Raw genomic sequence first — 13,688 nt, 5'->3', positions numbered from 1 at the left:
GAAGTAGTTTATAAAAAGGTTAAGGGCACTGCAGTGAGAAAAGTGAATGACCTCCGTGGATTCTTCCTCCCATTCTGTGATCCTAGTTCTGTAGTTTCATTCGGTAGGACTGGGCTTGTGTTTCAGGTGTCAAATGGAATTTAACTGCTGGTTATGATTCTTTACATCAGTGTGTGTCTCCTTTAGATGGGACTGGTTCTTGGGTTCATAACTGAGTCACTTAAATCTATATGTGGATGGTTGAGTTAGGGACATGCTTTTATCTGACCATGCAGCTATATTTGCTCTCAGAATCCTTTTTTTTTTTTTTTTGAGACAGAGTTTCACCCTGTCACCCAGGCTGGAGTGCAGTGACATGATTTTAGCTCACTGCAACCTCCACCTCCCAGGTTGAAGCGATTCTCCTGCCTCAGGCTCCCAAGTAGCTGGGACTACAGGCATGCACCACCATGCCTGGCTAGTTTTTATATTTTTAGTAGAGAGGGGGTTTGGCCATGTTGGTCAGGCTGGTCTTGAACTCCTGACCTCAGGTGATCTACCTGCCTCGGCCTCCCAAAGTGCTGGGATTATAGGTGTGAGTCACCACGCCCAGCCAGAATACTTTTAATAACTCTCAAAAGGAGTCCAGGAGTACTATATTTTTAAAATCTCAGGCCTATAAACATATTTCTGCATCTGTAATATCTAATTAATTGCAGATAGTATGTATGGGTGGCAAGAACCCTGTAATTCTGAGCAACCCTATAGGTAATGGTCTCTTTCTAAAGGTGGTAACAAAACAATTAGTTAAATTTAGTCAGCCACTCCATTGTTGCCTGGGTTGTTAGCACTTTGCATAGTCCAGGGTGAAGTTCATGAGATTGGTTGATAAAACAGCCAGCATTAGGCTTGGGGCAGGGAGGCCAATATATCTGGCCTGAACACTGTCTAGGCCAGCTATAAATTCAGGGCCCTTGATGAGTTATTTTATGTTTATAACCATTAATTTCCTTATAAGTGTGAGGACAGCACTAATACTTATTCTGAAGGTTCACTGGGATCATTAGAGATTAATGCACATGAGGCACCCAGCACAGTGCTTTTCCCATCATAGGAAGGCCATAAATGGTGCCAACCATGATACACGTGCATAGAGAAAAGGGTATTAGCACACTCAGCTCTTCTCTGCTCCCTACAGACCTCCAGGAGGGTGGCAGAGAGGCAAAAACAACCTGTTGGCTTTTTTGTTATGCACAGTCTCATGGTAAAAGCTGCAGAAGGCTGCCTGAAGCATGGCTGAGACAGTGTTACTCTGAGGATTAAACAGCACGAACACCAATAAAACACCTGCAAATGCATCCACAACAGCCTCCGACAGGGATGGGTTTGGAGGTTGTGGCTGGCTTTGAGCTGATCTCAGATTGACTCAAGGCCAAATCATGCAGGCAATGGTTTTGCTGCCTAGGGGAACTCAGCTGCGTCTTATCTAGAAAAGGGAAATAAGGGAATAAAATTGACCGAAAAAATAGTTGTGGACTTTTTTCTACTTATTTTATTTAGAATATGAAGTTCTCACATTTCCTCATTTCGTATACAGTATTTTCTTTCTTTCTTTCTTTCTTTCTTTCTTTCTTTCTTTCTTTCTTTCTTTTTTTTTTTTTTACAATCCAAATCTTCTATTTGTGCAGTTAAAAAAGTAGAGGTGCTCAACTCTTGTTGTGTAGAATAGAAAGCCATTTCATTTGGACCTGGGTACAAACAAATGAAAATCTGTTCCATTTGGACCTGTGCTCTCAGGCAGAGGAACAGAAGTGTGGGGAGAACAAGGATTTCAGAAGGTGTTTTAAATAAAAAACATGTATACGTATGCATATAGGTGTATGTTTATATATATAACAGTGTATGTATGTAATTTTATGGCATGTGGCATAGGACTTTTAATGAAATTGGTTTAATTAAGGGCACTGCTGATGATGTAGGGAAGCAAAAACAGAAGCTGACAGAAAGGCCACCCCAGGACTGTTCCGAGGTGCTCTGTTTATCAAATAAAACTGTTTGTTCCGTGATCCTTGAAATATTCAGCACATCTGTGATCCCGGCAGGCCGCAGGTGAGCGCGCTTTAAGCGCTTTAAGAAACGACAGCACAGCGGCAGAGCTCACCGCAGGGCGCCCCTGACTCCTGGGAGCTGGCTGGTGCCCTGGAGTCTGGGCTGACCTTGGGTGTGAGGCCTTCGCTTTCCGTGTGACCTTCATCTTGATGTGGGCCTGACGTCTTGTAAGTGCGCAATGAAACTGTGTTGGAACAAGGGCCTGGGGGAGGGCGAAAGATCCGTATGGATGGTGCTAGCCCTGGTTAACAGAGCTAGGAGCAGCTTTCCAGGAGGTTCGGAGCACCGGTCTGCATGTGCAAGTGTGCACATGAGCAGGGGAAGAGAGGGAGAGAAAGGGAGGAGGGGAGAGAAAGGAGGGAAGGGAAAGGAAGGGAGAGGAAGGGAGAAGGCGGGGAGAAAGCGGGGAAAAGGGAAAGGGAGAGCAAGGGAGGAGGGGGGGAGAGCAAGGGAGGAGGGGGGGAGAGCAAGGGAGGAGGGGGGGAGAGCAAGGGAGGAGGGGGGGAGAGGAAGGGAGGAGAGGGGGGGAGAGGAAGGGAGGAGAGGGGGAGAGAGGAAGGGAGGAGAGAGGGGGAGAGGAAGGGAGGAGAGAGGGGGAGAGGAAGGGAGGAGAGAGGGGGAGAGGAAGGGAGGAGAGAGGGGGAGAGGAAGGGAGGAGAGAGGGGGAGAGGAAGGGAGGAGAGAGGGGGAGAGGAAGGGAGGAGAGAGGGGGAGAGGAAGGGAGGAGAGAGGGGGAGAGGAAGGGAGGAGAGAGGGGGAGAGGAAGGGAGGAGAGAGGGGGAGAGGAAGGGAGGAGAGAGGGGGAGAGGAAGGGAGGAGAGAGGGGGAGAGGAAGGGAGGAGAGAGGGGGAGAGGAAGGGAGGAGAGAGGGGGAGAGGAAGGGAGGAGAGAGGGGGAGAGGAAGGGAGGAGAGAGGGGGAGAGGAAGGGAGGAGAGAGGGGGAGAGGAAGGGAGGAGGGAGGAGAGGGGGGGAGAGGAAGGGAGGAGGGAGGAGAGAGGGGGAGAGGAAGGGAGGAGAGAGGGGGAGAGGAAGGGAGGAGAGAGGGGGAGAGGAAGGGAGGAGAGAGGGGGAGAGGAAGGGAGGAGAGAGGGGGAGAGGAAGGGAGGAGAGAGGTGGGAGAGGAAGGGTGGAGGGGAGAGGGAAGAAGGCAGGGAAAGGGAAAAGGAGTGGGGAGGGGGTAGAGAACAGCCCCAGGGAAGCAGGAAGCATCTCAGCTTTGAAGCATGTCAGGATCTACTTACACAGAGGTTGTTTCTGAGGCCCATAAGCCTATCAGTTCGAGGTGTAGTCAGGGAACAAAACTCACACCTGGTTTCAGCAGGGAGAATTTGGAGTGGAGGGCTGAAAGGCCAGAAGGAAGCCCCGAGGCATCAGAGAGAGAGCGCAGCTCCAGGAAAAACAGCCAGTGCCCCTCTGGCTGGGGCAACACAGGAGGGAGGTGGGGATTCTGGCATCTGCAGGTTTGGAGGGGAGCCCCTTGAGGCTGGGCCTGAGACCCCTGAGGAAGGAGTGCTGCTCCTTGGGCTGGGGCCGCAGGAGCTTCGAGGAGGTGCCCCTGTTCCCTGGGACTCAGACCTCTTAGAAGTAGGTGTGATGAGGAGCAAGTCACTCCTCGCTCCTCCTGCCTCCTGGGCTCCCTCTAGTACCTTCTACCGGCAGGCAGAACCTACCTGGGAGAGGAGATGGTTGGAAGAGGAGAAATTACGGCTTGGAGAGTTTCAACCCCAGCACCCAAAGCAGAGTATGGAAAGGTGAGCATGGGGCTGAGAGACACCAGCTTAATAACCTGTGCAGCAATGCACATTTAATATTCCGCTTTACCAGCCGTAGAATACACATTTGGTTTCAAAAATGGCAAAGAACAGACATTAACAGCTTTTCTCCAAGTCACTCAGCAAATTGGCGGTGTAATAAAAATGTGTTTTATATTTATCCATATTTAATTCAACTAACACTGACTGCGCACCAGCTATTTGGAGGAAGGTAAGAAGCTTCTGAGCAGAGTCAGCAGCACAGTTACGTACATCTTGGGAAAATGTTTTTTTCCTTCCTAAAAAAATATTTTAGGCAGAATAAGACAAGTGAATATCTCACTTATCCTAATCATTCTTTAGTTTTTAAGATCTTCAGCCAAAGGAGTAGTGAGTGATGGGAAGTACAGGCAGGTCCTGAAGAATCTTAGCTGATTGAGGATTTCAAAAACAAGAATGATGTTCACTCCTTTTGTCATCTTTCAGAGTACCTTGAGTAATTTCGAGAATGCAGTGAGTGCTTACAGTTTGTGGTTAGGCAGCTTCCATGTAGTTGTTAACCTCGGCATGATTTGGACCCACAGATTCGTGCACAAGCTGTCAGCATCCGTCTCTTTGCATATGTCAATATAATCTAGCTTTAACTTGACACTGCCTTGTGCCTGGAAAGCCCAGTGTGGATTTTGTAAGGCCATACCAATTACAGCTGATAATTGTTGCCATACTCCTTTCTGAAATAAGCAAATACTCTGGCAAGCTCTCTAAACAGACATCTTCCGGAGCTCAAGGTGACAAGCAGAATGCCCCTGGGTAAAGAGAATGAAAGTGGATGAATTCCCTTTCAAAAGAAAGTAAAAGGGAAAAGTGAATATATAATTATCTTCTTCATGTAGAGGTAACACACCTAATGCAGGGTAAAACTCTTCGCTTGGTTGCTGGTATGAGGATTGGATCAGATGACTGTTGAGATGCATGGGTGTCTTGTATCCTGGTTGGGGTTATTTGGAAAGGGCGAGCACTAATTGTGAGTATGCAAGGATGCTACACAGCTAAGAACTACCCAGCGTGAGAGATCAAGGGTTCAGGAAGCAGCCTGGCTCAGATTCCTGATCCCACCTAAACACCACTGACTCCTGTGTGTGTGCTCCGGGCTTAGTCTAAAGCCAGTGACCACAGACAAGGCAATGTAAATGAAAGCTGGGGCTTTGGGGTAGGAGTGATGTGTATTTCAGTCTGGGCTTCCCTGCTACCTTCGGTCTAACTTTGGGCAATGAACATAAATAACCTCTTTGAGTCTAGTTCCCTGTGTTATACTCACCTCACAGCATTGTTATGATGATTAAATGATCTGCTTTGATGTGACTGTGACTGACACATAGTACTGTGGTAGTCCAATAAAACGTTAGCTACCCTTCTGCACTCTTTGTGTGTGGCCAGTTCTGTGCCAAGTACTCAGCGTCAGGGAGGTGTAGACAAAGTTGGGGAGTGGCGTCTCAATTTCTACCCTTGGGAGGAGGGAAGAGAGCCCTAAATTTTATGTGCACATAAGTAATTACTGAAAATTGCTGAATACAAACATACTCTTTTCTTGAACTTGGCAGTGGCCATGTATGCCTATTTGGAAGAAATGTTATATAGATATGGAGAAGCTAGAAGTCTTTGGAATTCTGAGTAGATACAAGATATGTTCATGATAGAATTGTCTGATTTTAAGCTAAAACTTTGAGGAATTTGAATGTGGCCTGATGAGCGGAAGTCAGGGCCTGTCCTGGGCAGGGCAGCAGCGTGGGCACACATGTGGGGTCAGGGACAAACGTGGTATGTGTGGCAGAACCAGTTAAGGAGGTCCAGCTTGATTGGGATGAGGACCTGATTTGAGAAATTGTGCAAGAGGGCTGAGTGAGGGAGGAGGAAGTCCTTGAACTGCATGCTAGGAGCTCTGATAGCATTCAAAAGCACTGTAGTGCTTTCTTAATCAGAGGAGCAACATGATGGAAAGGGTGCTTCAGGGAGAGGAATGCGCTGAGCATCCTGGAGGAGGGATGGGAAGAGTCTTTTCACAGGGAGACAGGCAGCACCGGCCTAGTTAATCTAATCAGGAAGAGCAAAGGATCATGGTCATGACGGAGCCTAGAGAGGAGGAGATGCATCCGAGAGAAACTGGCACAGAAATATTGGCAGATATGGGGACCAATTGCACGTGAAGGTAAAAGGAGATAAGGAAAGGAGAAGTCAATGAAAAGTCACAGGTTTTGAGGCCAAGGGATTTGCAGCTGCATTAGGTATTACTGAGCGTTGAGTTCCCATAATGAACTCCTTAAATGCTGTTACTATTACCACTATTAATACTATTGCTGCTATAGTACTATTTACTACTACAGGTTAAGGATAATTACAGTTTTACTCTGGATTGAGTGCTGTGCAAAGTGCTTTACGTGCATTAGCTTATTTAATCCTTACTACACAGTGAGACATTCATTTATTAAATGTCATCTTGAGCACCTTCTATAAGATAAATGCTGTGTTAGGCCTTGGGGATAAAATGGGAGCAATGTTCTTGCTTTCATTGAGCTTCTAGTTTTAGTCAGAGGCTTCAGACAATAAACATGTAAATAAGAAACAAATATGGTGGTTGTGATTAGGGCTGTGAAAGAGAGTCTAACAGAGGGGCTTGCCTTAGAGAGTGGCAAAGGAAGGCATGAGAGAAGCCAGGGGAAGGGCATTTCATTATGGGGGAGCAGTAAAGGCAGTGCTTGACAGGTTGTAGGAACTGTCGAAGGTCATACCGCTGCAACGCAAGAATGAGGGAGAGAGTAGCATGGGCCATGGGTGGATGCCAGGAGGCAGACTGATCCAGAAAGGGATGGTCTTGTTAACTGTGGGGAGGTGTCTGGAGGATTCAATGCACAGTGGGAAAACATTGAAGAGACGTAAGTAGAGGAGTGACATGATCTGACTTAAATTTTAAAAAGACCATGGTGGAGAGCAGATGGGAGGGAGGTGCAGGTGGACATGAGGAGACTGGTTGGGAGGCTAGGTACTTGCCCAGGTGACAGGTGATGGTGGAAGCAGGGATAAGAGAAATGCAGGATTTGGGGTTGATTCTGGCATAGGACTAGCAGAATTTGCAGAGGGAGAGAATGTGTGGGCAGGGGAAAGGGAGGAATGATCCCCAGTTCTCTGGTTTTAGGAAATGGGTGGGTGTTGGGGCAGACTATGTTTAGGAGAAAAAAAAACAAGAGTTTCTTACTGGACACACTACGTTGGAAAGGCCTATGAGTAGATGTGGAGATGTCACATATGCAGTAGAATTTATAACCCAAAGTGGTCTAAGCCAGAGATAGAGGTTTTGCATTCATTGGCATAGACATGGCATTCAAAACTGCAGAGGTGGCGAGTCCACCCAGGGAATGAGTGTGTGGAGAAGAGGCTAGGGCAAAGCTGACAAGCCCACCAACAAATGGGGTCAGGTGGAAGGAGAGGACCCACAAACGCGGCTGAGAAAAAAGAAGGAAAAACGGGATTGTGAAGGTCATGGCACAGATACGACAATGAGTCAAGGAGAGACAGGTCAGCAGTGTCTGAGGTTGTGACTGGGAGGTGTGATTGGGCAGTAGGGAGGTCTTGAGAAGCAATGAAAACACAGCTTTGGGTCAGAGGTAGGGACCGAAGCCAGATACCTGGGTTAAGAAGTGAGTGGACACTGGGGAAAGAACTTGGGTAGACAACACTTGAGAAGGAGCAGTTCTCTCAACCTCATTCGAATTTGAGGAAGCCGAGATGAGCAGGGCTTGGTGACCTGTCCAAAGTTCCTCTAGAAATAATTGGCAGGGCTGGGCTTTGAACCCACCTGTGTTTGAATCTGAAACCCATGCTCCCAGCCTCTGTGCTAAACAAGCGTTTAAGTTACCATTTGAATGAATTATTTATTTTCTAATTAGTTTCTTGTCTCCCATTCTCTCTCACTTGGTTGCTTTCACAAAATGGTCTGTAATTAACACCCCAATAAAGTAAACACAGGAAAAATCCAGGATTAAAGATGAAATAATGATAGATTAAATCAAGAGAATTCAAATATAACATTTATAAATATATTGTCTCCAACTATCCTAAAGCACATGCTAAGATCTTCTGAAATGAAAAATGTTTTATTTTTATTTTTTTCATTAAATTTGCACCTCAGGCAATACCTCTGGAAATGCTCTGAAAAAAAACCCACAAAAACACAAAGCAAAAAACTCTGTACTCTTCTTGTATTTCGAAGTTTCCCTCTCCCCCATTCTGTCATTCCCAGACAGCTGCTGCTGCCTCTTTTAGGACTTGAATAGCTCTTGCAGGGTCTGAGCCTTTTCCTCCAAATCCCAATTCCCAGTTTTTCCCATTCATAACAGAGACATGGACAAGGAAATAAATCTTTCCTTTCAGACTGGTCTCTGACAAAGCAGAAGTTACATTTTAGCTAGGTGTCAAGTAACGTACCACTTGTTGTAGTTTTTCTCAGGCCTCAGATAAAGGCTAGGTCAACTTTGATACTCAATTCATATTCAATTTCAATATCCAATACCCGGGTCATTTCTACTTGGCATTTCTTACCTTGCCGACATACAAAGGGTCGGTCCCAGTGTACTCTTCCAGAACGAAAAACTGGTTCCAAACCCAGCTCCTCTTGGTCCGCTGATGTGACTGTGGCTTGTCTGACAGGAGTGCTTCTAATTCACTTTGTGGTGTTGGGGTATCCGAGAGAACGGTGGTCGTAAGGTCCATCAGTCCCCAGAAGTACAAGGACATGCCAAGTCCAAGCCAGTTCTTTGCATTGCTCATTCTACCAGAAGTCCACATGGGATTGCCAGGTTTTCAGAAAGTGAAGGAGAATGATAAGCAACTGGAACTTGAGTATTTTCCAAATTTAAAAAAATACACAGTTTTTGATTGGAAACTTATGCTTCCCGAATGAGATCCCGTTTCAAGTCAATCTGCTTGAAGTTGACTTCCTGTCAAGTTAAGGAAAACACAGTGTGATGATGTCAGATTCTTTCCTGCAGGCGGGTTGCAAGTTTTCAAGAAATGTCAGTAAATATTCAACTTTCTACTCAATGAGTTAAAAAGTCATAACAGGTTATTGCTTTAGAAATGTTTGAGTAATAAATACTATTTTGATAATAAGACAACACATCTTGCTATAATCAATCCCAAAACTTTGGATATAGATTCGGTGGGAATAAAACTGATGAATAAATTTCTTCTCATTGGTAACTTAGCTGGAGGGTTATACTGTATTATTGATTGGTTTGAATTAATAGTGTGCTCTTTGAAATATTTATGATCAGACAGGCTCTTAAACTCTTAAAAGCAGCATTCATTTACAAAATTTACAGCTAATAACTAATATTTCCATTAGCCCAACTGCTTTTCTTTGCTTATTAAAAAAATAGGAAAATCCAACTACCTTGTTTTTTTTGGTCACCCACAATGATCTTGTGCCTACTGCTGTTATTGATAATGCTAGAAATCTTGGACTTCATTTATAAGCAGCCATGGATCACTTCTGACTTTAATCATTTTCTGAGCTCATAGTGGATTTCAAGTTTCACACTCTACTGTTTTGGCTCTGAAGCACTGATAGGGGCTGCTAATGTGACCTTTCTAGGATTTAAATGGTCAGTTAATCATTATATACTTCACAACAGACTTTAAAGTGCTATTAGTCACATGCCTATGGGAGCAAGCTAAGAGAATCTAGTCAACAAATTTCCTTTCTTGACCTGAAGGACTCATTTAGGGAAAAGGACTTCTACCGTAGGGACACATCTTTATCAGTCAAACTTCTTTTGTTGCTATGCGGTCACATTTAGCTGGTGACCTCACTCCTGGGCTATGGCCTCATCAATCTTTTCTTCCCTTACTTGGCTTGGTTTAATGAGATGGCATAACACTCAAGTCAACCTGTCAAAACAACTAAAATGTCTTCCGTCGGCTTAATATTTTCACTGTTAATTCGAAGAACTGCTGTCATCTGAGAACAAATGTGTGTATTTGGAGATTGCAGCTCTGTGAAACTAAATAACACTTCATTTCTACAAGTGGTTTGAAGTGAATGCATTGGTGCTAACTCAGTTACTACCTTCCACCTGTCATCAGAACTGGTTTCAGCTTCCTCTCAAATACTCATGATTGAAATGTAGAAAAGAAATTTTAAACTATTTTATAATTATTTAATACAATATGCCATTTCATTTCTGTATAATAAATCATTTTAATGAGAAATGATAGAGAAAGTAGCTGAGGAGACTATAGAATTTTTGTAGCAGAATGGGAGGCTGTGCCTCTTACGAGCTCCAGCTCTGAAGGCAGATTGATTGTTAAGAAAAAGCAAGCCAGGTGCACCTCATTGAGGGCAGTGGGTTTGCTAATAAAGAACAATGGTGCTGCTAGCAGGTGGGTTACCAAATATTAGCTGTTCTCTCTCTCTTTGGACTGGTGGACATCTTCCCTTAGGGAACAGAGAAGCCCAGTTCATGTTTCTCTGATCCCTGTCTACAGGGAGGTGTTTGGGAAGAAGGAATTTAACCCAGGAAACGAATTGATGACAAAGATTAGTGAGAAATAGCTGTGCTGTTTTAGGGGCCTAGAAGGCAGACTAAAGGGCATTGCCAAAAAAAAAAGCCACTGCCAGAATGCTGTGACTAGTAAACCATAAAAGCAATATTCTGTATATTGTAAGACACAATGTATCTATAATTCCTCAAAGTGCATTAGACTAAGAGACAGTTTGGTTACTGGTTCTATCTTCATTACCTCTGACTTATTTAGTTGTATGAATTTCAGTTTCCTCATCTATTAAGTAGGGACAATAATTCTCCCACCTACCTCACTGGACCATCACAAGAGTCTGATGGGATCATGCAGGCAAAAAAGTGCCCTGTAAATGACTAAGGTGCCAACCGACATTTGAACAGTCAGATAAAGTACCTGGGTCATATGTAAAAATAATGGAGCTAAGCCAGAAATATATATTTTATGGGCACCTTTGGGGCCAGAATTCTGAAAGGGCTTATAATATATATCTGTTATTTTTCAGATCTCTACATCTGTGATAAGTACCGTCTGGTAGCAGATTCTGGCTCAGTCTAATTCTGTAATAACCAAACACTTGCGTTCCATCTGAGGAGATTTAATGAAGGGCTAGCTATTAGAAAACTCTTCAACAGTAAAGAAAATTATTTTGCGGATTGCGTTGATTAAAGCTAGAACTCACTATACATACATATATACATACATATATATATGTATTTATGTACGTATTCTATTTAGTGTATTCCCTTTAATGTCTTTGTTTCTTACCTATATTTTGCCTAAGCACACATGTCTGTTATTTTCTCTGGCTGGTTGTAGCAACTTGCTTTGAATCTAAGAGTGCCTGTGCATGCATGTGTGGTATGTGCAGATGTCTCCTCTTCTGCTTCCACTGGCTACATTTTATGTACAGAATGAGATTTGAGGAATTTTAAGTAGTGTTTTTTATATTCCCCATTTCTAACTAGGCATGTGTTCCTCCCAGTTAAAACCCCCTATCCCCCTGCCTGAGGCATGATCTGAAGAGCTCAAGGAGTTGAAATCTGTGATGAATATTTTGTAGGAGGTCAGGTTGCCTGTTTTCATCTCTCCCTCTTTTCTACTTTGGCCTCCTACACACTAGTGCAAATTCTTATTTTCCTCCCCTCCACTGAACACGTACAAAAGTGGCTTTGGGATCTTGACCTGGGGAGCCCTTGGTGATTCTGTGAAAGCTGATGGTACCTTTACACACCCCAAATCACAAAGACCGCAATGTCATACCAACTCTTTCTGTCTTATATAACTTGATAGCAACAGTTGGTGCAAAGCACTTTATTTCTACTTCCTTAGGGATGAATGCATGAAAAAGACTCCCTGGCTAACTTTCTAGAAGGTAAAAGCTGGGTTATACAATAGTCGCATTATTCTTTTCACGATTAGAGGTGTTTTTTACGAAACAGTTCTAGCAGAAATACTAAACAGTTTGCATTTATTATAAACGAGGTGGTTCTCATATTCATGTTTTTCCCTAGAGGATATGAATAGCAATAATGTGTCTGGGGTGGGCTAATTGCTGTTGTTCTTATAAAAGAAGATACTGATACATGTGTATTTGTATATATAGATCTGCTTTGGAGGACTACATATGCCACATGAAGAATACGTTAGTGGAAATTGACTTCTGTGTTAAATGAGTCTTTTAAAAGTTTCCCCCTCATCCTCCCTAAAGAAAGAAAACAGCTTGGTAATGAACACAGTAGGAAGAAATTAAAGTTGTACATAAAATGTGCTTTCAGTGAATTGTTTATTTTGTTACGTAAATTCGTTGTGATATTTAAAATGTAGTGGGGAGGGATGGTTACTGCTTTCTCCTTGAAATGAACTGGGCTTTTATGGTCTTGCTCTGATTTCTTTCCTCATTATTCCAGTTTTCCTGGGCTTTTCATGGTTAATGGAAGTACTGCTTAGCAAAGCTCAAATGACATCTCTATAGAAGCAGTCAGTCGACTCCGTGACTCTGTATAAGAAGATGGGGTGTTTTAAGGTTCTGATGTGGCCTAATGCCTTTAAGAGAGGTAAATGCAGACAGTGGTGTCATGGTTTTAAGAGCTAAACTTCTTAAGCTATCAGTTTTGCTTATAGAAAGAGTCTCAAAAATGCACTTAAAAGAAAAGAGAGACTTTATGGAGATCTTAGATAGTACAATGAAACATGACAGTGTACCATAAGGTGCATCAACATTAAATCAGAATGCAACTTAATGTCATAATGCTATTCCACCTCCCAATCAAGGTTCTCTCTTGAGAAATAGCAACAAACCCATTTTACTTAGGAGTTAAAATCCTTTTGTATAGAGTACAAAACCCCAGAGAATGACACAGGTGGTCACGAGTATAAATTGGAGTAAAAAGTTGTTCGTGTATTTCAGTATGTATGGTTCACAAACAACAATATTCCCACTGTAGAATCCCATAAAGAAAATAGTTTGAGTGCTTCTCTAAATAAACTTTCAACATTTCTGGATTTGTTTGTGTATGTTTCTGCTACTGACCAAAGTCCATCACTAGGGATCTGTCTTGGATAGGGTGGATAGTATGGTTTTATATGCTGAAAGGGGACACAGTTCTCTGACCAGAAGTTGTTTTCATTTACTAAGTTTTTATTTCTTCTGTACTCTATACAGAAAGATTTTAACTCCTAAATGGGTTTATTTATTTTATTTTATTTATTTTTTTTTTTTGAGACGGAGTTTCACTCTGTCACCCAGGCTGGAGTGCAGTGGCGCAGTCTCGGCTCACTACAAGCTCCGCCTCCCGGGTTCACGTCATTCTCCTGCCTTGGCCTCCTGAGTAGCTGGGACTGCAGGTGCCTGCCACCACACCCGGATAATTTTTTGTATTTTTAGTAGAGACCGGGTTTCACCATGTTAGCCAGGATGGTCTCGATCTCCTGACCTCATGATCCGCCCACCTCCGCCTCCCAAAGTGCTGGGATTACAGGTGTGAGCCACCGCGCCTGGCCAAAATGGGTTTTTTTTCTATTTCTCGAGAGAGAACCTTGACTGGGAGGTGGAGTAGCACTATGACATTGAGCTGTATTCTGATTTAATGTTGATGCACCTTATGATATACTGTCATGTTTCGTTGTAATATCTAAGATCTCCGTAAAGGCTCTCTTCTAAGTGCATTTTTGAGGCTCTTTCTATAAGTAAAAGTGATAGCTTAATTTTCATTTACTACAGAGGTTCTATCCATCCCAGTTTCTTCTGGGACAGTCATCAGGTGAGTGGAAGC

General features: G+C 43.5%; 1 protein-coding gene across 1 annotated transcript in view; it reads right to left on the bottom strand.

The window, feature by feature from the left end:
* The window catches only part of CDH20 (cadherin 20), a 222,361-nt gene that overhangs the window by 57,003 nt on the left and 151,670 nt on the right, over nucleotides 1-13,688 (bottom strand). The window contains exon 2 of the mRNA XM_004059490.5: nucleotides 8,434-8,831. Within this exon, the coding sequence (XP_004059538.2) occupies nucleotides 8,434-8,679 (246 nt within the window). The 5' untranslated portion in view covers nucleotides 8,680-8,831. The remainder of the gene's footprint in view (nucleotides 1-8,433; nucleotides 8,832-13,688) is intronic.

This window comes from Gorilla gorilla, chromosome 17 (genome assembly GCF_029281585.2).
Source record: "Gorilla gorilla gorilla isolate KB3781 chromosome 17, NHGRI_mGorGor1-v2.1_pri, whole genome shotgun sequence".
Taxonomy (NCBI): domain Eukaryota; kingdom Metazoa; phylum Chordata; class Mammalia; order Primates; family Hominidae; genus Gorilla; species Gorilla gorilla.
Note: the sequence above shows the minus strand (reverse complement) of the source record. Positions and strands in the feature narration are given on the sequence as shown.